General features: G+C 47.1%; 5 protein-coding genes and 1 long non-coding RNA gene across 9 annotated transcripts; 1 reads left to right on the forward strand and 5 right to left on the reverse strand.

Annotated features, from left to right (window-relative positions):
- Positions 1-4,552: 4,552 nt before the first annotated feature.
- LOC101766137 (probable pectinesterase/pectinesterase inhibitor 32) lies at positions 4,553-5,715 on the reverse strand. Its single transcript, XM_004972283.2, has 2 exons — positions 5,451-5,715; positions 4,553-5,363 (listed from the first exon to the last, which is right to left on the reverse strand). Exons 1-2 carry the CDS (start codon positions 5,713-5,715, stop codon positions 4,660-4,662), a joined length of 969 nt encoding a protein of 322 aa, XP_004972340.1. The 3' UTR covers positions 4,553-4,659.
- A 1,734-nt stretch (positions 5,716-7,449) lies between these two features.
- Positions 7,450-8,088, reverse strand: LOC101766545 (uncharacterized protein Os08g0218700/LOC_Os08g12160). Its single transcript, XM_004972284.3, has one exon. It carries the CDS (start codon positions 8,086-8,088, stop codon positions 7,450-7,452), a length of 639 nt encoding a protein of 212 aa, XP_004972341.3.
- Positions 8,089-8,972: 884 nt separating this feature from the next.
- LOC101763290 (protein GDAP2 homolog) lies at positions 8,973-12,382 on the forward strand. Of its 3 annotated transcripts, none has more exons than XM_004971182.2 (4): positions 8,973-9,273; positions 10,005-10,269; positions 10,677-10,904; positions 11,926-12,382. In XM_004971182.2, the coding sequence occupies exons 1-4, from the start codon at positions 9,027-9,029 to the stop codon at positions 11,972-11,974; spliced, it is 789 nt and encodes a 262-aa protein (XP_004971239.1). In that variant the 5' UTR covers positions 8,973-9,026; the 3' UTR covers positions 11,975-12,382. The 3 variants fall into 3 exon arrangements, with proteins under 3 accessions (XP_004971239.1, XP_004971241.1, XP_004971240.1); XM_004971184.2 differs by having other exon boundaries at positions 8,974-9,273; positions 11,960-12,382; XM_004971183.2 differs by lacking the exon at positions 11,926-12,382 and having other exon boundaries at positions 8,975-9,273; positions 10,677-11,236.
- A 24-nt stretch (positions 12,383-12,406) lies between these two features.
- Positions 12,407-15,176, reverse strand: LOC101764215 (pyrroline-5-carboxylate reductase). 2 transcript variants are annotated; one of them, XM_022826557.1, is made up of 7 exons: positions 14,830-15,176; positions 14,659-14,707; positions 14,405-14,496; positions 13,633-13,774; positions 13,221-13,341; positions 13,045-13,150; positions 12,407-12,808 (listed from the first exon to the last, which is right to left on the reverse strand). In XM_022826557.1, the coding sequence occupies exons 1-7, from the start codon at positions 15,055-15,057 to the stop codon at positions 12,626-12,628; spliced, it is 921 nt and encodes a 306-aa protein (XP_022682292.1). In that variant the 5' UTR covers positions 15,058-15,176; the 3' UTR covers positions 12,407-12,625. The 2 variants fall into 2 exon arrangements, with proteins under 2 accessions (XP_022682292.1, XP_004971242.1); XM_004971185.3 differs by having other exon boundaries at positions 13,633-13,705; positions 14,830-15,162.
- Positions 15,177-15,418: 242 nt separating this feature from the next.
- LOC101764623 (U-box domain-containing protein 43) lies at positions 15,419-18,923 on the reverse strand. The gene is made up of 3 exons (XM_004971186.2): positions 18,418-18,923; positions 17,792-18,092; positions 15,419-17,391 (listed from the first exon to the last, which is right to left on the reverse strand). Exons 1-3 carry the CDS (start codon positions 18,670-18,672, stop codon positions 15,935-15,937), a joined length of 2,013 nt encoding a protein of 670 aa, XP_004971243.1. The 5' UTR covers positions 18,673-18,923; the 3' UTR covers positions 15,419-15,934.
- A 3,345-nt stretch (positions 18,924-22,268) lies between these two features.
- Positions 22,269-23,380, reverse strand: LOC101765042. The gene is made up of 3 exons (XR_001164005.3): positions 23,182-23,380; positions 22,950-23,046; positions 22,269-22,832 (listed from the first exon to the last, which is right to left on the reverse strand). It is a non-coding gene; the product is annotated as an uncharacterized LOC101765042 (long non-coding RNA).
- Between the last annotated feature and the right edge of the window lie 16 nt (positions 23,381-23,396).

Below are 23,396 nucleotides of genomic sequence, written 5' to 3' on the forward strand. Positions count from 1 at the left end.
CTAACCTTGCGCTTCGCTCCCTGTCACGAAGGTGCGGTCCGGCAAAGATAGCAAGCAACTTGGCACTCGCGGTTAGCTTTTGGTGCCTGAAGTTGGAAGTGCTCAGTTTAAAGAATGGTTAGTGCGTCTTGACTTCAGGCCGGAATTGCTTCTCAGTGCCGCATTTCCCGTCCGAAGCTACGGAGCTCCTCCCGAGGTTAAGTGTTTCATAGGGCTGTGCAGGAAACACCAATTCAAGCGACCTCGAGGGTGACCGTCTTTTCGGGTGATCCCCAACACCGTTCAAGGCATTATTTGTCCCTTGCTAGTTGAGGACATGTGATGCGCGTATCTCTACCTAATATTAAAGCAAGTAAGGTTTGTCCCCAATTTTTTTCGTACGTCATGGTCATTATACAAAAAAAGTCCCTCAACTTTTATGGAATCAACCCGCAGTCCAAATTCTGAAGAGAGGGGGGTCGGGTGAAAAAAGGAGGGAAGGAAGGGGGTTGAAGGGGAAAAAGCTTCTCCTTTCTCCAAAACAGGGAGGCGAGGGAGGGGGATTGGGTGCGGGGGGTGGCCATTTCCCGCGCCGACCACGAGTGACAAATGAAATTGGAGAATCAGAGGGCCGGAGGGACGATTCCTTGGCAGTGCGCAGGCTGTTAGCATAGTTCTTCCGCATGGAATGACGAGAGGGCGGAGCTGCTCATCACGGGAGGAAGATGGTGGAACACGAGCAAGTGTTAGAGACTTTGTCGAGTCTGCTAGTGGCATCGGCATCGTGAAGCAATTACAGCGATGGACTGGCGGGATCGAACTTGTGCAAGCCAGTATCTGATTACACGGTAATTGATTACTGACTACGGCAAACCAAACACATTTAACGGTATCGGTATCGGTCCTCCGTAATCTAATTACGTTACAAAATGCTGAACCAAACGCTATCATAGTGTTGAAAGCATTGATCTCTGTAGGGCCCGCTAGCAGTTAAAAAGTAGAAAAATAACTCATTTTCTTCTTACTGCCAACCCGTGAGTAAAGATGGCAACAGGCGTGGTGCCTGCGGATACTACCTTCTTACGCTCGGCCTGCCAGATAAATCTCTCGCCCGCGCCCGCGCCCTCCACCCACCACGGGCAACAAACCACACCCGCGCCCTCCATCTGTGGGCATTTCATCCAGGTTGAGCATATATATAAACCATAGTGCATTACAAGAGATATGAAGATATAGATTCACAACAAATTGTTCACATTGATAACATTAAACATAGTCACTCAACAGTTCACACATTGATAACAAGGATAATTCATGACTGTCTAGCCTGGGCATTTGAATACCTCCATATCTGCAAATCATCTAAAAGAGAGATGGTAATCCTAAAGTTAGACTTCGAAAAGTCATTCGATAAAATTAAGCATAAAGCAATCCTGGAGATTATGAAGCACAAAGGTTTGGCAGCAAGTGGATCTCTTGGATAACAGCCATCCTCCAGACGGGCACATCATCGGTCCTGCTAAATGGGGTGTCAGGGAAGGTTTTTCATTGCAAACGTGGTGTTAGACAAGGAGACCCATTATCACCAACTCTTGTTTGTTCTAGCAGCTGACCTCCTTCAAACTATTGTAAATAGAGAAAAGGATTTAGTCAACTTCAACTTACCAATACCTCAACGAGCAGAGCAGATTTCCCCATCATCCAATATGCAGATGATACACTGCTCATCATGGAAGCATGCCCACGACAACTCCTACACCTCAAACACCTACTACACAACTTTGCAGTATCAACAGGCCTCAAAGTTAATTATGGAAAGTCTGTGATGGTCCCACTAAACATCTCTGAAACCAAATTGCAGAGTCTAGCAGAGACTTTTGTTTTGAATGTCAGAAGGGTTCACTACCTTTCACCTACTTGGGACTACCCCTTGGAACCACTAAACCCAAGATGGAGCACTTCTTACCACTCATCCAGAAGATCGAAAAGAAATTAGGTTCCACTTCCATGTTCCTGAGCTAGGGAGGGAACTAGAGATGGTGAACTCGGTTTTCTCCTCTTCGGCAGTCTTCTATGCCTTCACCTTGAAATTACATAAAGGAGTGATAAAACAGCTCGATCAGCTTAGGAAGCACTGTTTATGGTGAGGAGGTGATATAACTTCTAAAAAACACTCAAAGGCTGCTTGGCCAATGGTATGTGTATCAAAAAACAAGGGGGGCTAGGAGTGGTAAACATTGGTACCCACAATGAGGCGCTGCTACTCAAATTTCTTCACAAGTTCTACAATAACTTGGACATTCCATGGGTCAAACTAGTATGGGAAAACTATTACAGGAATGGTAAGTTGCCGGGGCAGCAGAACAAAGGTTCTTTCTAGTGGAAGGATATTGTCAAACTAGTCGATAAATACAAAGGGTTGGCAACAGTCATAGTGGTTGATGGATCAACGATTCTTCTCTGGAAGGACCTCTGGAATGGTGAAATACCATCACAAGCATACCTAGAGCTTCTATCTTTTGCCAAAGATCAGAATATCACCCTCAGGAGCCCTGAGCACATCACAATTCATACAAAACTTTGACTTGCCCCTAACAACATAAGCGCATACACAATTTGGAATCCTCCAACAGCACATCAATGAGACACAGCCAAGTTCAGAGCAAGACCAGTGGTCATACATATGGGAAAATGAGGAGTTCTCCACAGCCAAAGTGTATAAAAACTTAATGGGATAAAGAATTGTGCATTCAGCATATTGATTGATTTGGAAGTCAAGATGTCAAATGAAGCACAAAGTATTCCGTTGGCTACTCTTTAAAGATAGACTTAGTATAAGGGATTTACTAAGATGGAAAAAATATGAACCTGGATTCATACACCTGTGAGTTATGTATTCTTCAACGAAGTGAAACAGCAGCACACCTCTTCTTTAGATGCAACTTTGCAAAAGCATGCTGGAACTCCATAGGGATTAGTTTCACTCCAACAAGGTCAATTCTGAGGATTGTCAAACAGATCAAACAAAGATTCGCAAAGCCCTTCTTTATGGAAATCGTAATCTTATTGATGTGGAGCATATGGGCAACTAGAAATGACTGGATGTTCAATGCAGCTGATCCCTTAGTTCAGAAATGCAAAGCTATCTTCGTTTCAGCATTTGGTTTGCTCAAGCACAGAGCGTGTCCCAGCCTTTTGCAGCCAATGGAAGATTGGCTCAACGCTTTGTAATTCTTGCCGCTTCCTTTTGCTTTGCTGCCTACTTGGATGTTTCTTTTCTTTCCTTTTGTTTCCTTCCAACCCTTAAACTAAGCTGTACCTTTCTTGAGCTATTGCTTCTTTTAATTTATTTTCAACAGGGGCATGCCCCTCATGTTTCCTCAAAAAGAAAACAGTTCACAGATTATTTGTTTCACATGCATACGAGAGACGAGATGCAACCAGCCAAACATACATTGTTCGACGATAACAGAACATCAATTTCTTCATCATCTTCTCCCTCAGATACGTCAAGAACCTCTCTATCAACATTAGCATCTGCAGCCACAAGAGGACCGGAGGCACTAGTCCCATGAGAAGCTTGCACTCGGGAGATACTGGGGGTTGCCATTGCAACTGCATGTCAACAAACGACACAAATCAACACTCTAGCTTGCAAGAACCCTACACCCAATCTTGTCTACAAAACAAAATTAGTTGAACCATTGAAGTGAATGGCAAGAAATTACCTATATTTGGCAGCTGGCGCAGACAGAGGCACAAGTAGATCTGGCCGTCCGCCAAGGAGCAGGGGACGCTGCTTGAATGGAGGAAAGCTGCCGGCCGAAGAATAGCTCGACGGAGACAGGGAGGGTCATGGTCACAAGGCTTAGGCGTTAGGGGCGGGCGGCCGGATAGGGACGAGGGAGGGGGGACGGCTTGGATGGGTGACGGCGGTCACGCAGGGGCACCCCTCGTGGTCGTGGCCTTGCCCGCGTGACGGCTCGAGGCGGCGAGGGCGGCTGCCGGCTGAGTGCAGCGTGAGGCGAGAATCCAAGTCTCCGAGAGACCGAGATGAAGGGGCGGCGACGGGGATTGGGGTGGATGGGTGGGGTGTGGTGTGGATTGAATCAGGAAGAAACCTTAGAATTGTGTATATATACATATTTGCTTTGCTTGTAGGTCCCACATGTCAGATCTGTGGAGTGGGTCTGGCGGATACGCGGGCGAGGATAACAAATTTCTTTGCCCGCGAAGAACTATCCTCTGAGTTTAGGATTGTGCCCATGCCCGTGCCCACGAGCAAGAAGTGGTGCTCGTATCCTTGCCCACCAGGTTCCATGCCCGCGGGCATGCGGGCATTCTGTGCCCGTTGCCATCTTTATTTTGCTCTTTGGATCAGCAATTGAACCGAACAAATTGAGTACATGGCAGTTTGCCCTCAATTAATAAAATTACCTGATAAAGCTAGTAAATGAACACCAACTTATTATCTTATGTACTATCAGAGCAGCAACACGAACTTTTGGGAACACAAAGTAAATTCCTTGGGGACAGCTAAACTTATATACAAGCTAAACACAATTTTGGAGTATATAAAAGCTAAACACAACTTACTTTGGAGTATATACAACTAAGCACAACTTTGGAGTATAAACAGGTGTGACTGGTAAACTGATACGCATACGCGCCTAATCGCGGTCAGAGCCCCGGCTTGTACTCCACCCCAGTACTCGGCAGCCAATCGTTCCCCTTGATGAACCTCTCCACGGTGTAGGAGCATGCCTCGGACGCGTCAAGGTTGGAGTGGACGCCGCGCCAGTTCACCCGGCCACCCACCGCGGCACCAGGTCCCTCGTTCCCGTACTCGCCGTAGTAGAGCGTGTCAGGGGGGACTTGGCGCTCCCACGGCAGCCACCCCCTGGGGTCCACGACGTCGGAGATGGTGCCCTGCATGAACACCACGCGCGAGAACGGCTTCCACGGCCGGCCGAGGTACGTCTGCACCACGGCTCCCCTGGCGGCGAGATCCTCGTCGGCCGCCACGGTGCAGGACTGCAAGCAGAAGCCGCCGGCGTCGCCGGCCCTGACTCGCCCCTGCGCCGTGATCGTGTTCTCCTGCCCCAGGATCGGCAGGCGCGCCAGGAGGGTGCAGCTCTGGAAGACGGCTGCGGCGTCGCCGAAGATGAAGTCGACGGTGCCGGAGATCGTGCACTCCCGGTAGAGCTGCTTCGAGGACGGACGCGCGCACCACAGCGTGTCCTGGTAGCCGCGCAACGCGCATTTGTACAGCACGGATTGATCCGACTGCGACAGGAGCGCCACCGCCTGCCCATTCTCTTTCCTCGGGCCGGCCGTGTTCTCGATGCAGAGGTCACGGGCGATGAAGCCGTTCCCTTGAACGCCTGCGTGCAGGGAGATCGAAATTTGCAACAAACATTTTAGCGTTTGATCAGGCACAACTTTCCTTGATCAAACCGAACCGTACTCACTCAGAACCGCAGTGCGTGGTGTGTCGTAGCCGTCCGCGCAGCATCGGCTGCCCGAGATCACCGTGGCGTCCATGCCGTCGCCGACGAGGACGACGTTGCGCTTCTCCTGGCCCACGACGACGAACTCCTTGTACACGCCCCGCTTGATGCGGATCACGTGCCTCTTGTCGCTGTTCGCCGGCGCGGCGGCGATGGAAGCGGCCACGGTGGTGTAGTTGCCGCTGCCATCCGCGGCCACCACCACGTCGACGGTCTGGTTTGCCATCGCAGCTTCTGAACCCGTCCGGCTTTATGCCCTTTGGGGGCTTGTGATGCTACACTGCAGAGGCTGAGGCTGCAGGTTTGATTGCTTCCGGTTTCTCTGAACTGCCCGGACTGGACGATCTGCGCGGTCACGTATATATAGGCTCACGGTCACGGCGACATTGTTCAAAGGATCACGGGCACGGCAACGTAGAACTGGCCGGAACATGTGCAGATGCAGCGTTAACTTCTCAATCTCTAAATGCTGATTGCCTACACGACTCAACCGACCAAAGCTATAGTTGTCGAGTTACAACATTTTTCGTAAACGCGGCAGGAGCATAGGATAATTCACACTGCATTTTGGGGTGGTAGCTAGAGTTCCACCGAGCACCGACCAGACATAAAACTGGAGCTCTCTCTTCCCTGTAGCCCTTTAATTTGTCAGTTTTTGCACACCCCTTTTCTAGGTGTTGCTTGTATCAATTTCTTCCTTCTCATAGGCACAACTCCTGCTTATGGTTCAAATAAAATTACTATTTCATAATTCCGAGACACGGGGAACATCATGAACTGTGAACCCATCAGATACTCCCTCTCCCTCTGGTTCAAAATAGTTTGCCGTTCAGTCTTAGTAGGTAGGAAGAAATGACCATTTTATCCTCATCAAATCGTTTCTGAAGTTTGCATATTAATTGATACTACATACAAGGACTTGGAGGGGTAAAATTAGATAGCTAGAAAGTCGTACGACAACATGTACTTTAAAGATAGTAGGTATTTTGAACTGAAGGGAGTAGTCTAAAACTATAGATAACAGGAAGCTAATACTCCTCCATGATTGACATAACGAGCAACATGATCCTAGGTTAAACTGAAAATAAAGTCGACAAGAACAGTATCATATGCATTCGTAATCTGGCAGTCTCCTAGATCCTTTTCCTCTTCTTGCCAACATGATTGATAGTTCAGAAAAATGACACAGCCTCCTCCCCATTCTGATCCTCTTGAAATGTCTGCCCAACTGCACCTGGCGCACTCGGCAGCAGACATCCGCGGCGGCGAAAGCGGGTGATCCAGTAGTTCAGTGGACACACGGTTAGTCAACGGCGAGCAGGATCTGTCAGGCTTGCAAAATCTTAACTAGTATGACTGAATTGCTTGCTTCATGATATAGTTGTTCCGAATTCGTTGATGAAAGATTTTTTTTTACCGATTTCATCGATTTCATTATGCATTATTGTTATTTATTAAAAAATGAAATGCATCCGCGTATCAGGATTTTTAGAAAAACGCCGTATCCACGTATCCGTATCGGTCCAATATGGATACCGTATCTGTATCCGTGTAACATAGCTGCCAGTGGCGTCTGGGACACAGAAAGATACAATGTTTCAGGAGGCAATCAACGTTCAGAAGTAAAAGAGCAAGTGTTGAAATTCCATCAAATCTCATGACCCGTGAGCGATAAACTGACAGTTTTGGTTTAAGCGAGGAAGCTGCCACCAGGGGATTGTTGAAACAAAGCGACAAGAGGCCAGCACTTTTCTTGACGCAGTGGTGACTGCTTGTCTGCTTTTATCTGCAGCTTGTTATTATTATCGTGCAGAAGACCACCTCATCTGAACGTACGAACCCTCCAGGAAATAGCCCTGATCCTTGAGCGACTGGGCACGGTCACCACTCACCAGACAAATTGCATTTCAGCCGGAGATGGATTATTCAGAACAAACACACATTAGGGTGCGACATGGCGTCACATTCCCAACTTTATGGAATCGACAAGGTCCGCTGCAATATCCCCGTAGAGGAGCACGGGTGCGGCCCAGGCCACCACCTTCTTGCCTACCGGCGACGCGAGCACCGCGTCCCCGATGCTCGCCAAATCATCGACGCACAACGTGGCGCAGGGCCCTATCCCACCGACGTATAATCTAGCGTTGTACAGATCCCACTCCGCCTGCTCCCCTCTTCTCCGGCCGGCGGCCGTCTCGAGACGCCGGAGCTCGGCCAGCGAGTCTCCCTCACTGCCGAGGCACACCTCGGCGGACGTCGCGCAGAACTGCAGCGCCATGTCCACGACTCTCCCGGCGCCGGCGCGCGGCTGGAGGCGGCGCAGCTCGTCGTGGAAGCCGCGGAGCCGCGCGAACGCGAGGACGGCGGCGGCGCGGGCGACGCGGACACGGTTGCCGTGGAAGGATCCCGCCAACGGGATGAGGGAGTCGTAGCAGGCGGACGCGTTCGTCGTGTTGGCACAGCAAGCCCGGAGGAACATGCTGTCCGCCGGTGGCGGCGCCGGCGCCTTACCGTCGGCCGTTGCGCGTGTGGATACGGCGAAGGCGGCGAGGAAGATAGTGAGGAGGAGGACAAGGGGACGGAATGAGCAAAGGGCCATTGGCATCTACAGCCCGGGCGCGTTCTGCGGTCACTCTGGTCAATTGGCGGGCCGATGGGATGATACTTGTAGGCAGAGAAAATCCGTTCCCTTGATTTCCGCGTGGTGTGATGGCATGCAGGTAATGATGAGCTAATGCTGACCAATTTCCACTGCATCTACCTGTAACGGACCATTGCCCTCTAGCTGTGGCAGAAGTGCACCATGTTCAGATTTGAGGCAGTTTGAATGAAACTGCAGAGATGCACAAGCTTCAGATACGAGGTACATTGGCCTATATTGAAGAAATGCACCAGGTTATGATTTGAGGCAGACTGGCCGGAATTGCAGAGATGCAAAAGGTTCAGATTTGAGGCAGATTGGCCTATATTGCAGAAATGAACCAGACTCAAATGTGAGGCAAATCGGCCAAAATTGCAGAAACGCACAAGGTTCAGAAACTTCAGACGTTTGTTTCCATCTCCTGTTTTGGACCGTGAGCAGGTAAAGCAGCGGTACAGCTGCCGATGGAAATTATAATCTATACTTGCAATCATCGATGCTAGCTTTTTTTAGTTTGAGCATCGCGTCCTGCAGTGCGCTAACCTCCGATGCCTGTCCTGACGAGGAAACAGAAAAATGAAACCTCGACTCACTGCGGCTGCTCTTACACTTTCAATGACCCACCCGCCCCACAAACCGCGTCGCGGTTCGGACCGATCACCCGCCGCAGCCTTTTTTTTATTTTCAAGGCAGCCTTCAAATCCGACCCACCCAGCACACAAACCGAGTTGCGGCCCATAAATAAAGGATGGGCCTAGCAAGCCCGACCCCACCGAAATCGCGTCACGGCCCCGCAAAAAATTAAGGCCTGCGGTGTCTGCTCGAGTTTAACCACAGCCCAGCTGTCCGTCGACGGCCGGCTTGCCGAGTCGGAGCGGCTGGCTGCCAACCAACCGATGGCGTCGGGCTCCGGTGGCGGTGGGGGCGACTTCTCCGTCCTCGTGCTGGGCTCCGACTTCGCGACCGACGCCGGCGCCGCGCTCCTCACCCCCGCCGACCGCGAGGAGTGGCATGACTGCCTCCCCGACCTCTCAGATGCCGACGCCTGCTTCTCCGACCTCGAGGAGCTCCAGGTCGTGCTTGTCCAGGGCACCGACCGGGCCGGCCGAACCATCGTCCGCGTCGTCGGCAAGTTCTTCCCGGGTGCGCGAATCATCCCCCATCTTTTTCATCAACCGCCCCCTTTACAGTCCTTCACCCGCTCTCTTTGGGTTTTTGTCAGCTAGTCAGTTAGTGATTGGGGATACAAATACATGACGCGCTTGATGGTTTAGGTGTGAACTTTCCAGTAACGATTCGTTCAAACTAGATCTCGTCTTGGCCGAAAATTTATAGCTGCGTTGAGGTGTAATTGGGCATGAACTATCAAGTGGACTACTTGCTAGATGTGATTCTTATTTCACCTAAAAATGGTTTGATGATGGACTGTTGTTATAGATTCAGAACTATGTACGAATTAACTTCTACTCAATGCATGCCAGTGCTAGCTCTTCACCAAGATCCGATACGTAGATCATTTGATTCAAGTGATCATAAATTTATTAGAGTTCCAGCAGAACATCTAAATATTTTCTACATGTATTAAATGAAAAGTTTGATTGAGGCTGTAGCTTATTCTGTTGTACTGAAGTTCCTCCGCCGCCGGGAGTTATATTTTTTTGTTCTAATCATTTTATGCTGTAACTGTTTGCGGAATAGCTTGATGTTAGTGCCACAAGGATAGCAGTAGACCTGATCGTTTTATTCCTTTGCTATTACTACTAAAAGGACGACAAGCTTTGCTGCTACAAGCTTACCATGATATTTGTCTCCAGATTCTTCTCATTATATTGTCAATGCTAACGTGTCATTTACTTTGGAATTTGGATTTCCAGCTCCAGTAATTGATGGTGAACGCCTGAAGAAGTATGTGTTCTTCAAGCTCCGCACTGAATTACCAGAGGGTCCATTCTGCATCTTGTACATTCACAGTACTGTGCAGTCAGATGACAATAACCCTGGGATGTCAATCTTGAGGACGATTTATGAGGAGCTCCCACCTGAATACAAGGAACGGCTTCAAGTTTTCTACTTCTTGCATCCCGGACTTCGCTCCAGGCTGGCCATTGCCACACTTGGCAGGCTATTCTTAAGTGGAGGGTGAGTACTCTTTTGTATAGATCTCATGCACTACTAGTTTGAAGTAGCAAACAAAACAAGGATGTCACAAGACTGAATGTAATCCTCCTGCTGTATCCTAAACCCTAAGTATAAATTGTCATACTCATACACATTACATATTCATGCTATTCATTTTCCTTTAGGTGATAAGATAAACTTATGAATAGAAGCTTTAAATGTAGTCGCCAGCTGCTAGAATAGTAGAATAGGACAACTTGTTCCTGTTGTGCCACATGAACTGTGAATAAACATTGCACTGCTCTCAGTTATCTCATCGCTTGCTCTTTTATGAATTAGATTGGTTTTTTTGACCTGTTGTGTACAGGTGGCTATGATGTTTCACCTTGGATACACCTTCCTGACCTCTGTTAATTATTCTGTTGCAGGTTGTATTGGAAAATCAAGTACATTAGTCGTCTAGAATATCTCTGGGTGGATATAAGGAAGGGGGTGGTTGAAATTCCAGATTTTGTTGTTGAACACGATAAGGTTCTTGAGCACCGACCACTGACTGATTATGGCATAGAACCCGATCCTCTACATCTTGCTGATGTACCTGCTGCGGGATACTCGCTTGGAAGATATGAAGATAAGTGGGCTCCTGAAGATCGACGGTATTCTCGCAATTACATGTGAATTGTTCTGTCGTAGCCAAAGGCATAAAAAGTTGATTGTATTTGTATAGTACTAGGGGACTATGACTATGAGATGTGTAATGTCAGGTTACCGTGAAAACCTTGTCAAGTCTTGTCTTAACTTTGTAATCCAGTTTAATAACTGTTTCAAGACTATTGAGCAGATGCAATATGCTGTGCTTTTAAAATCTGTAGTTTAAAACTCTTGTTGATGTGCAACTTCGTGTCTGCTTATGTATGTACATCGATAGTGATAAACTTCTGTGGCCTGTGAAAAACTACTAAAAGAAATGTATTGTTTGATTCAATTTTCCCTCTCTTGTTCCTGACAAGAAGCTTTGCTACTCCCTCCGTTCCAAATTATAGATTGTTTTGACTTTTCTAGGTTCATAGATATTATTATGTATCTAGACATAGAAAAGTCAAAACACAGTTTAGAAGCTTGAGAGATATTTTAACGGGATGGGCCTTATCAAATGAAAAGGATTCCCCGAAATGGAGCTGGGAGAAATCTGGAATTTTCTCGGTGAAATCTATGTATAAACATATGTATAGTTCTGAAATAGAAGTGCCGCATAAACAAACCTGGAAGGCTAAATTACCGCTGAAAATCAAAAATTTTATGTCGCTGGTCCAGCAAAACGCCATTTTAACCAAAGATAACCTGCTAAATAGGAATTGGCAGGATGATAAGAGATGTAGTTTCTGCTCTGATGATGAGAATGTAAACCATCTCTTTTTTTATTGCTCCTTAGCTAGATATGTTTGGAGCATAATTGCCATGGTCTTAGGAACTAATTGTAGACCATCCTCTCTTGATCAATATTGGATTTGGGTGAGAAACACTTTGCCTCGGTTCAAGCAACATTATATGGTTGGTTTAGCAGCCATTTGCTGGGCTCTATGGACTTCCAGAAACAAAACTTGCTTGAGAAAAAACTCATTAAATCTCCTACTGAGACTATATGTCTGGCTTCTTCTTTCTTATCGTATTGGGCAGGTATGCAACTGGCTTCTTCTTTCTTATCGGGCAGGTATGCAAAAACTAGATGACAAGGAGAATCTGGAGGCAGGAGCGGATGCTCTGAAGGATGCGGCGCTTCACTTTCATCCTCTGGAGGCCACGCCGGAAGACAATGGAGTGGTGCTGATACAGTAGATGAAGAACAGAGTCCCCCCATTGGAAGCTACATTCCACAAAACAAGTGGAAACCTGTTAAGCTTAGTGATGTTGGTGTATGTAGGCTTCCTTTTGTTCCCGGTTTCAGATAGGTGTTGGTTTGACAAAACCTGTAGCTGTTGGTGCCCAGGTGACAGGCCCTGAGTGTTGTGATCTCCTGGTGTCAGTTAACATGTTGCTTTTACTTTCTGAACTTCCGGTTGGTTGAACAAAACTTTGTAATTTCGTTACTTTCTGGAGTAATGAAATTCGGGCAATGCCCTTAATGGGAAAAAAATTGAAAAGCCAAAACAACCTCTAGTAGTTTTTAAAATTGAAGGCAGGCTTTGTATTTTAGCAAGGAAACAGATAATTAACTGTATGCCACCTGATTCTGCGAAACATGTTTAACCGATTACACCTCGGCCGCTCTAAAGCTGCTAAGAAATTATTATCCCAACAATTCACACCTAGCCGTCCAACGCGAATATATCAACAAAATGCAACCGTTGAGATCCGGCAAAATGAATTTCAACCTAATCTAGGACAGCTCACGGCAACGCTTTGCGGCAGCAACAACAGCACTGATCAGCGTTCCACGGAATGCACCCTTCTCGAGCTCCTGAACCCCAGCTATAGTAGTCCCTGCTGGAGAAGTGACCTGATCCTTCAGTTGACCCGGATGTTTTCCTGTCTGGCTCACCATGGTTGCAGCACCAAGAACCTAATAGCAGATAATAGATGAAAATGGTAAATGAGAAAGTGCAGACGATAAACAGAAACCACTATAGAACAAAAGGCAATGGTGGATGAAATTGAATATATAAAGCATAAAGGAACTCAAATTACTGAGGCAAAATAAAAACATCAGGAGCCTTGTGACTTAGAAGTAGGGGGTCCCTACTTAGAATCATATGCAAAGAATAGATCACAGCCAATCTTAATGGAATGGACACTCACCGTTTGAGATGCAAGACCAAGAGCAAGGTCCCGAGGAAGCCCAGCAGCGACTCCACCATCAGCCATGGCCTCTATTGCTAAGAAAATGTAGGCCGGGCCACTACCACTGTATTAAAAAGAAGGAAGTTCAGCTTCATTCTCGAACTGATCACATGTATACATAATCAGCTACATACCTCAGGCCAGTTACAGCATCAAAATATTTCTCTTCAGCTGTCCAAACTTTTCCGATGGCACTGAATAAACTTTTTACACGATTTTCATCTTTCTGAGTAGCCATCTCTCCCAAACACATCACTGAGGAGAAGCAAAGACATCAGAAACTGTTGCATCTTGTTAGCTTCCCTGGTAATTCCATCTATTAGCACTAAAAAAGTATTCAAAAATTTCGGTGGAAGCGTCCTGAAGCCAAATTTGCTATAACCGGAACTATTAAGCATACAAAGCATCCCTTTCATGATAGATGCTGCCTAGCAAATTTCATTCATCCAAGACGCATACTACATTTCACCTATGGTTGATAGGTTAAAAATGTACAAACCTAACTATACTGGAAAAGGTGTCTGGTGGGTTGTCAGAAAATGCTACCTGATGCAGCTTGTCCTACAGCTGAAGGGGTGTTGGGCATTACTCTAATAATTCTCCGCTGACCAGACCAATCCTGAAATGAAAAGAGAGCGGTGTAGGGCCTTAGGATATAGTATTCCAGCATAGCATACAACATGTTGACCTAGATAAAACAACTATATTAGTACTGAGATAGCGCAGCTTAAATACTGATAGGGGTAAGCAGTTCCTTTGTAGTGTTAGTAGCAATGGTCATATTAAGAATTTGAGATACCGGAAGATGAAGCAATAACTACTAATCAACTGAAAGTTAAAATGAGCACTATTGATTATAAGCTCAATTAGGTCTATTAAGAAATTATTTTGAACACCAATATATCCAATATAGCCATACAAATTAATTCTATGTACTGCAAATCATAGATTTGTATGACAATTCTTTCTTGGAAAATTCTGATCATGAAATACGCCCATCGAGTCCAAAAAAATAATCCAAGTTCAGAAAAAAGAAACAAAATACATCTATGAATTTGAAATTCCAGGAAACAGAGCCTTGCAAATATAAACTCAGGAAGAAACTAGTGTGACTGATCCAGAACATAACTCATCCATTTTATTCAGGTAGGGTCAAGAGATTGGGAATGGGCATAAGCAGGGGCTTTATGTACTGAACTATCCATTTACAACACATGTCATCAGTTAGTTCCTGGTAAAATGGAATACCGATGTATAAAAAATGCATCCATATAAATCAAGTTGACTGAGACGAGAGGATTTCGAAAAGCATGCTGACCTGCAAATCTTTCATCTTGATGCCGGCAGCAATAGACACCAGAAGTTTTTCATCCGACAGCAGTGGCTTCAGTTCAAGTAGAACCTGCTTTACTGCAATTCAATGTGCGCATAGTATCAAAATAATGAATAGAAGCAGAAAACAAATATCACGGGAACAGGTACGACACGGCAACGGATGGTACACGGAGCAATCAACTACTTTCACCCCCTGAAAACAACATCTCCGAGAAATACGGGCATGGTGCTACTTACCGATCTGGGGCTTCACGGAGATGACAATCACATCGCTCTCATCGACAACCTAACAAGGGGTTAAAATTCGCGTAAAGTTCTAAGAGTTGGGACTTTACAGTGATGATGGATTAAGAAGTATAAGCGCAATCAAGAGTAAAGGGATGGAATACGGATAAGAAAATGAGAAACCTGGGTGTTGGTGTCGAGCAGGCACGCGCCTATGGAGGCGAAGGCCGCGCCGCGCTCGGGGCGGCGGTGGGGCGCGGTGCGGATGGCGGAGGCCGGGAGGACGCCCGACGCCGCGACGCCGCGGGCGATGCTCTCGGCCAGGTTGCCCGCGCCGATGAACCCCAAGCGGAACGCGTCCCCGTTCGAGGCCGCGGGGGTTGGCACGGGCTGGAGAGGCGGCGCGGCCATTGCGAGGGAGATGAGTTTGGGGAGCGCCGGAGCGGGGCTTGGTGGACTCTGGTGGTCTGTGGGACTGGCAGGGGCCGACGTGAGATTTCTGACGACCCAGCGGGGGTTTTATGGTAAAAATGCAAACGGATTTCGTCGCCTTGTGGCTCCTGCAAATCTGGCTCGCCGGCTGCCACCCACCGGATTCATAGGACACGGGTAGGGTACGCTACCACGAGGATCAACTCCAGAGGTAGCAGGTGACAGGTGTTCGGCTCATCAAATCATCAAAGTGTCTATCTTTCAAAAAATCAAAGTGTTTCTATGCGAATATTATGCTGGTGGACGCACCATCACGATCACGACGTGTCGCAAACATCTCACAGGTGAATGGCAACTTTTAACATTTTTCGCTGTTGAACAAGTTAGCTGCACAACAATGGTAATTTGTTGCTATACTCCATCTGCAACCACTTTACACTTTACAGACGAACGAGGAGTGACAGACAACACATGGCTAACTACACAACCTACATCTTCTATTCTTCCTCGTTCAAGCGAAATTCGTTGGATCTACAAGAAGAACAACAGTACCTTTTCAGTTTTCGCCCAATCTGCTATAAACGACATACACTGAAGCTACAGCTATTCACACTTCACAGCGCACGATCTGGTGAGGTCCTGAAGGAAAGTTTCTGATGAAGTAGTAAGATGCGACACTTGGAACCTGTTCACATCAGCTCAACGTAGCCTTTGCTTCGAGAAATCGTTCCCTGCAGATTGACCATCTTTCTTCAAGACATCAGATGTCATTGCCCGGTATAATTAACAGCACTCTGCCAGTGCCTGGCTACTCGTGCCAGTTCCCACCGGTGTCACTGCATCAACATCTCAGCGCTTAAAAGTAGCTAGACTGTGTTTGCAGCAGCTCAAGGTGAGCCAGTATCTTGCCGATCATCGGTTTCAGGGAAGGGTCTCCTTTCTGAGCCAGATCAATGAGCAAAGCCTGCGCGATTTCGCCGTAGCGCTCCCTGTGATCGTCAAGCCGGAAAATCCTCTCCAGCATCCATATCGCCTTCTCCTGGGAACTCAAGTCGCCCGCTTCAGCTACTCTCAGCAGAGCATGGATACCTGATGCCCTTTCTATCACCCTGCTACCATTTTCCCAAATCTCATCCTGCATAAGGGTAGCCAGTGCTTCCAACACTGCTACGTCTGCTTCACGCTCTTCGCCTTCCAGCATTCGCAACAGAGGATTGACGGCGCCGGCTTTTACCAAGCAGAAAGTGCTTTTGACAGTGCACTGGCAGCTGTGAACTATACAGTAGGATTCAGCTGATGGAGGAACACAAAGCCACCTTGGCGATTTTGACTTACGCAATGTCATTGTACTCTCTGACAATTGAGCCAAGGATGTTGCTGCTTTGGACTTGGCATCTACTGATCCTTCTGAAAGCAATTTGATGAGGCAAGGAACCACCCCACATCCAACTGCTAAGCTCTGTAGTTTCTTATCCCAGGTAACTGTGAACCGCATAAATACACCAGCAATACCCTCGAGTAACCACGACCTTTGAGGTGTCCTAGAAGCTGTGATGTTTGCTTCACATAAGATGATCAGAATAGGAAGCAAGTTCGCTCGTGTCAAAATCTCAGTTATCTTCTTGTCTGTCAATGGGAGGTTGCTTAGGATACCAACCGCTGCAGCCTTCTCATCTCGAGAAGTAGGTGAAGAGATGATCTTTACCAAAATATCTAGATGGGTCTCCCTGAACTGTTCAGCCAATTCTTGCGAAGGATCTTTCGATAGATGGAATGTTAAATTCAGAGCAGCAATTTTGATATCCACATTCTTCTCTGTTAGGAACGGCAGAAGCAGTTGTACCCCTCCATTTTGTCTAATTTTACTTCTGGCCCTTTTAGCATTATTGTGCCCAGAAATACTAATTAGGGCCCTTAGAAGATGAAGCTGAATTACTGGACTCGACAAATTAAGAAGTGACAGCATCTGAGGGGCTACATCTTTATAAAGTAGAATACGTTCAGACTGCGCTATAGCTGCAAGTATAGCTGAGGCTGGCTCTCTGAGGGTCATGAGCGCTGATGTCACAGAGAAAAGGAGCTGGAGCAGTGGTCCTGTTATTCCAGAATTTATCAAAAGCTCTGCATTTTGTAGAGAACTAGAAAGATTACGTATGGCACCTAAGGCTGAGTGCTTGGCTTCAAGATTTCCATATTTAAACATTTGCACAAGGGGTTCAACAGCTCCATCTTCACCGAGGGAAGATTTCATCTGCTCAGATAGGAACATCTTTGAAATAGCAGTAGCCATTAGGACCTTGTTCATGTCAGAACCTGCAAAGTAAATAGGAGAATAATGTAGTTGATCATATGGTTAGATAGAGTGAAGAAAGTTTCACTAAACATGGTACTCCAATTTATAAGTTGCTTTGAGAATTTGTGCAAAGTATTGTAGTCTGGTGAAGAAGAGGTCAAAAGGACTGACAGGAACCAAACTCTTGGTAGATAAATTTGACAAGTGAACTAGGAGTTAGCCTGTACCCTCGTGCTATAACCTTCTCGCTCTCTTCCATTTTTTTCCAAGTGGTTATTGTTCTTATCAGAGGCCAAATTTCTTCACCTTTTGGAGTGCTTTGTATGAAATGGGATATTTCGAATGCCTAATTCTAGATGCTTATTATTAGAGATATATGCTGAAAAGTGTCAGGTTGAAGCATGGTGCAGGGGTTAATACCTTCTTTTAGGTACTCTATCATAGGTCGAAAATAACCAGCCTCTGCCATCAACAGCACATTTTGTGGGTTGGACGACAAGATGTGCAGCAGCTTCTCTGCATCATCGTTGGTGCCTGATTCATGTGCATTCCTCAACGTGACCAGCATTACGATACATCCTTTGATCCTGCCGATCCTCTGGCGAACTTGTGGGATGTCTGACAGATCCAACAGCACTGCAATCGCTTCGCTTCTCTCATCGATGTCTCTCGACAAGGAACGAACAACGCTTGAAAGCGCCTCAATGCTTGCCAACCTCTCCTGCAGCGCCATGGAGCAAATATGATCAAACTAAGGCTAGCAGAAAAATCTCAAAGCGCAGTACACAATGAACGTGTTGAGCATAATTCGATTCGAGCATCATATGAGCTGCAACACAGCATGCCATTCCCGAAACCTAGTGGCACAAAATGCAGCTTGGTAAAGGTTAAAACACTGCGAAATGCAGGTATAGAGCTATGATCCAGCTTACCAATCGAAGCACTAGCAAACTACTCGTCGGGAGTTACGGGAGCATAGCATCGAACACAAAGTGTGCGCAGGCAGATGAAAGAGGAGAGCAAAATCGAGCTGGTGTCAGTCTCACCTTGCTCTCGCCGGCAACGCATCCCGCGAGCCGCCTCAGCGCGGCCATTACGCTGACCCTGGCCTCGGCGGTCCCCGCGGCAGCGAGCCGCGCGAGCAGGGCCGGCACGAGGAGGCCGTCCTCGTCGTCGTCCTCCCCGAGCCTGCCCTCCTCGGCGAGCGCGGCCACCTCCCGCGCGACGGCGGCGAGGTCGGCGTCTTCTCCGTTCTTGACGCGGACCAGGAGGTCCTCGACGTCGACCGCCGCCCTCTGCATCGCAGTACGCAGGCAGCGCGCCGAGAAGCAGCAGAAGAGCAAGAGCGGCCGGCAGTGGCAGCAACCGCTGTGTATAGGGGTGGGTGGTAGCTTTGTGGGAACCGCCCGCGCGCGTCGCGGGAGGGAAGAGCGTGGGGGTGGGAGCGCGGGGGCAGTGGTGGAGACGGCGAAGAGGTCAAGTCGTCCATGGGCGGAGGAGGGGAGGAGACGACCTGGCCGTAACACTCGCTGTCCCTCCCGGGCCTCCACGCAGACGCGGTCAGAAATGAGGCCGTGCTGTTTCACCTAGCCAAATAGCGATAGCGACCATGCAGCAGAGATAAAGGAGTAGGTTCCAACTCCGGTTCTCCTCGTTAAAAATAGTTCCACTTCTGATAATAAAAATAGTTCCACTTCTAGAGTACCGAGGAACCGAAACTATTTTATATGGAGAAGTACTGAGGAGCCGAAGCCATTTTATATGGAGAAGTTCGAGCTTAAAAAAATCCTCCAACCCCTCTCATTTTAGAAGGAGCTGAAGCCTCACCAAACTTGCTCAAATTTTATCAAATGATTCCATCTTCATTTAATTTCGTGGAGATTAGCAATTTTTTTACCCCTTTTCGTGTGTTCGTTTGCCAAGGAACACAACTGCTAGCACGTCGCGATCGTGACGGCGGATTTGGCAAGGTGTCATTCGCTTTCGCGGCCATAGCTGCGTACGCGTTTTGCCTTTGACCGGTTCTTGAGAAAAGGAAGTCAGAGAGAGCTCGTCGAGTCGTCGGTGCTGAGTGCTGACTGGACCACCGTCAAAGGCAAAAGGCTCCAGTTGATGTTGTAATGTGGTAGCACAGGTACCTGCTAGGTCAGCCGATCAGTTTTTTTTTTTTGACTAGGCCTGGTTTCACGTTAGGCCCAACGCCAGCAGAAGAAAACGCCTTCCAGCCCAACAGACCATCTATCTACTACCGAAATGCTGGAAGAATCCCTTTTTTATTTTTATATTTTTTATTTTAGCATTTTGTAAAAATATATAGTCAAACAAAAAAATTGCAAAACTAGACTATTATCGCCGGCTGGACCGGTGGAAGGGTCTTATCGTCAGCCCAGGTGGCGGTTGGGCCAGCGAAGACCCTCCGCACCACACTTTCAAAAAATCATAACTAATTCATATTAATTCGGATAGAGATAAACTTTATATGAAAATTGTAGATCTCAACGAGATCTGCATCTTGTTAGTTAATTTTTTTTTATTTTTCTCAAATAATTGACACAAGTTTCATATCTAAAATTCAATTTTTAGATCTGAAACTTATATCGATTATTTCAGCAATTAAATGGCTCCAGATGAAAACATTTTGAACTACAAAGTTGTAAATATCGTCTGGGGCTACAATTTTCATATAAAGCTTATTTCTATCTGAGCTCATATGAATTAGTTATCATTTTTTGAAAGTGTGCTGCCCAATTTCAGATCTAAAAATTGAATTTTAGATCTGAAACTTGTGTCGATTATTTGGGCACCAATATAACATCAAATTAAAAAAATTTAACTACAAAGTTGTAGTATAAAGTTTATCTCCATCCGAGTTGATATTAATTAATTATGATTTTTTTGAAAGTGTGGTGCGGAGGGGTCTACCCCTTGTCGCCGGTTGGGCTGGCGGTAAGTCCTTCCGCCGGCCCAACCGCTGCCTGGACCGGCGGGAAGGTCCTTCTGCCGACCTAGCCGGCGACAACAGTCTAGTTTTGCAATTTTTTTGTTTGACTATATATTTTTACAAAATACTAAAATAAAAAAAATAAAAAAAAATTCCTGCCCGTCACACCGTCCGCGTACGTGGTCCACCTAGCCCACGGCATGTGCTGAAGCCCGGTTGTATGCAGCCCAATTTGTACGAACAAACGGCCTGGCCCAACATGGCCCTGGCGAAATCCGAAATGCTGGAGAAATCTGACCCGTCATACGCGTGATCCACCTAGCCCGCAGCATTTGCTGAGGCCCAGTTGTATACAGCCCAATTTGTACGAACAAACGGCCCATGAGGTATAGCACCCTAATTTTCAAACTTTTGCAAATTAATAAAATTTGTTAGAATTTACTAAAATTTAATTGATTGTGTTTAAGGATTTAAGAATTATCTAAGATTTTATTTAATTTCTTAGATATTTAAATCTTTTCTAAAATAAGTTAATGAATCATAGGAGTTCATTGTTGCATTCATACTGGTGCATTGATTTTGGTTGTTTGAATTTAAATTTGTATTTGAATTCATGTTTGAATTCCTTTTCAAATAATAGGAATTTTTTTCTTTTTTCTTTCTCTTTTCTCCTTTCTTTTCTCTTTTGGCCTGTTCTTCTTTCCGAAGCCATCAGTAGCACCTCACAAGCCACGCGGACCCAGCTTGGCCCAGTTGCCTCCTCCTGGCTGGCCCATCTCCGCCGGCCCACTCCCGCCTTAGCCCCTCACCGCACCGGCCGCGTCCACCTCTCCCGCTGATGCCTGGCGCCCACTCGTCACCCCTCTCGTTCCGCCACGCCGCGCCCGAGCCGGACTCGAGCTCGAGTATGTGCCGCCCCTATGCGTGCCCCCGCCTCCGTCCTTGGACCCGCACGCTAAGCCAAGCCCCCAGGCTATAAAACCACGCCGCCTACAGACCCCGAAGCCCCCACCAAACCCTAGCGCCCGCCGCCTTGAGCTTTAGCACCGCCGCCGCCTAAGCTCGAGCACAAGGGCACACCCGCCACCTTCTCGGCGACGAGATCACCGCCCGGAGCACCGCGAGGATGTAAGGAAGCCACTCGTGTAGATCCCGTGCTCTTTTTCGCACGCATGAGCTCGCCAGAGAACCGCCGCTCTGCTGAGCCGCTCCGCCGAGTCGCCTCACGCTGTCGTCACCTCAGCCACCGTGCGAACCACCTAGATCGGTTCGTCACGCCGCCAGCTTCGTCCCGAGCCTGTCCCCGTTAAGAATCATGAACTGTCACTAGAGCTACGCTCGATTCCGGTGAGGCAGCTGCCCGCCGCTGCCGCCCGTCTTCTTCCAGTCGATCACAGTCGTCCGATTGGGCGCCGACAGCCCGGATCCGATCTGAACCGGGTCAATACAGTCAACCCGTGCCGCTTGCGCTGCTTTTGCAAAAAGGCCCTCGCTATTTTCTCTTTTCGCACCTGAAATACATCCAATTCAAAAGTATTTCAATCTAAGTCCTTTTTCTTCTGTTTTACCGGCCATCCTGTTTGGTCTTTTTGCATGTTAGCCCTTCGGTTTATATGTTTAATTAGGTTTTAGCCCTCGATTTCTTTAAGTATAACCTCTTGAATTTAGTTTTCTCGCAATTAAACCCTTGAACCTTGTTTAGTTCATATCTTTAGCGTTTTAAATCCGTTTTAAACGATGCTTGCGCCTATGAGTTCGTGTTGATGCATAGATTAGTTTTATCTTTGTTGCTACTGCTTGATGTAATGTTTTCTTATTCTAGCCCTTTGTTTGCTTGTATGTACTTGTGTGGTGCGCATAGAAGGATCGCAGTTCGAGGGATTCGAAGAGCAAGACTTTGAAGACTTTGAGCAGCAAGAGCAAGTTCAGGAAAGCAAGTCATGCCCTTAATCACAATTTGATCCTATACAAACCACCTTTACTTTCATGTTCAATACACATATGCTATGCACTTTAAGTATATAAATATGATGGGTCCTATTTAAGGTGTGCCTAGCACCTTGTTCAACCTGGATTATCTTAATGTAGGATCTTAATGTAGGGTAGTTCTTACTTAGTTGCTCTAACTGGGTAATAATGAACCAATACTTAAACTTATTTTTTGGTGGTATTAATGAACCTGGGTTATCTTAATGTTGGGAAGAAGAGACCGGCACCTTCAATACAAGCAACGGTAGCATACAGGGTGTGGTGTGGAGGTACAAGTACTACTACTGGAGCACAACACAGAGACACTGATGATGCATCGTCGTCTTCTTCAGTTATTAATAAGCTCGCTCCCTACGCAAACATCAAGCAACAGCTGGAATCGTAAGTAGATCAACACGACGCGACGCCTCCCTTCTGAAAGCGGAGGCCTCTGCTTTCAGAATGGACGCTCTGTATGCAGCACGGTGAAGGCCGGCGGCTTATCAGTCGCAGCACATCTCGCAGATCCAGCAGCAGCACAGCGCCGCGATGCTGAAATCAAAACATCAAGTAGTAAGTTTTAATCGGAGAGATCAACTGCATGTAAAACTCCAAAAGATTTCGACTACTATCGTAAAGTTTTAATTTTTTAATCAGTTGACAGATTACCATCCTTCGATGAATCCTTTCTCTCCGCGAGAGGTCGTCTTCCCCCGGCGCCCCTTCCGCCCTCCCTGCTGCTCTGCACCTGACGCGGTCGGGTAGCCTGCATATATGCGTCCAAGCATGGCACGACGAACGAGTTCAGAACCAATCAAGCCAGAGACAACAAGCTAGGTGCCCAAGAAACTGTAGCCTCCTGTGTTGGCCATAGCCCATATAAGTGATTCAGAAACCTGACCTGGTGGTGGAGGCGGCTGGCTGTTGCTGTTGTTCTCCATCCTTTCTTGCTTCTGAAGACTCTAGAGCAGGATGATGCACATTCTACAACTCGTAGGTAAAGGTGGCTGTCTTGGTTGGGATCTCAACGAGACAAGCTGCCCCTTATATAGCCTTTGCTGCAGGGCAGTGTGTTGGTTGCTGGTGCCTTCCTTGCCGCCCTGGTCTTTCTCTTAC

Source organism: Setaria italica, chromosome V (genome assembly GCF_000263155.2).
Source record: "Setaria italica strain Yugu1 chromosome V, Setaria_italica_v2.0, whole genome shotgun sequence".
In the NCBI taxonomy this organism is placed as follows: domain Eukaryota; kingdom Viridiplantae; phylum Streptophyta; class Magnoliopsida; order Poales; family Poaceae; genus Setaria; species Setaria italica.

Bases quoted from the DNA above. Each gene is read 5' to 3' on its own strand.
- LOC101763290 (XM_004971182.2), top strand. From the start codon at position 9,027: ATGGCGTCGGGCTCCGGTGGCGGTGGGGGCGACTTCTCCGTCCTCGTG. The intron at 9,274-10,004 runs GTGCGCGAATCA...TTGGATTTCCAG, and splicing joins CGTCGGCAAGTTCTTCCCGG to CTCCAGTAATTGATGGTGAA. The intron at 10,905-11,925 runs GTATTCTCGCAA...CGTATTGGGCAG, and splicing joins TGGGCTCCTGAAGATCGACG to GTATGCAACTGGCTTCTTCT.
- LOC101766137 (XM_004972283.2), bottom strand. From the start codon at position 5,715: ATGGCAAACCAGACCGTCGACGTGGTGGTGGCCGCGGATGGCAGCGGC. The intron at 5,364-5,450 runs GTGAGTACGGTT...CCCTGCACGCAG, and splicing joins ACCACGCACTGCGGTTCTGA to GCGTTCAAGGGAACGGCTTC.
- LOC101766545 (XM_004972284.3), bottom strand. From the start codon at position 8,088: ATGGCCCTTTGCTCATTCCGTCCCCTTGTCCTCCTCCTCACTATCTTC.
- LOC101764623 (XM_004971186.2), bottom strand. From the start codon at position 18,672: ATGCAGAGGGCGGCGGTCGACGTCGAGGACCTCCTGGTCCGCGTCAAG. The intron at 18,093-18,417 runs GTGAGACTGACA...ATGGCGCTGCAG, and splicing joins GCGTTGCCGGCGAGAGCAAG to GAGAGGTTGGCAAGCATTGA. The intron at 17,392-17,791 runs GTATTAACCCCT...TTTACTTTGCAG, and splicing joins GATAGAGTACCTAAAAGAAG to GTTCTGACATGAACAAGGTC.
- LOC101764215 (XM_022826557.1), bottom strand. From the start codon at position 15,057: ATGGCCGCGCCGCCTCTCCAGCCCGTGCCAACCCCCGCGGCCTCGAAC. The intron at 14,708-14,829 runs GTTTCTCATTTT...ACCCCTTGTTAG, and splicing joins TGCTCGACACCAACACCCAG to GTTGTCGATGAGAGCGATGT. The intron at 12,809-13,044 runs GTGAGTGTCCAT...ATCTGCTATTAG, and splicing joins TTGGTCTTGCATCTCAAACG to GTTCTTGGTGCTGCAACCAT.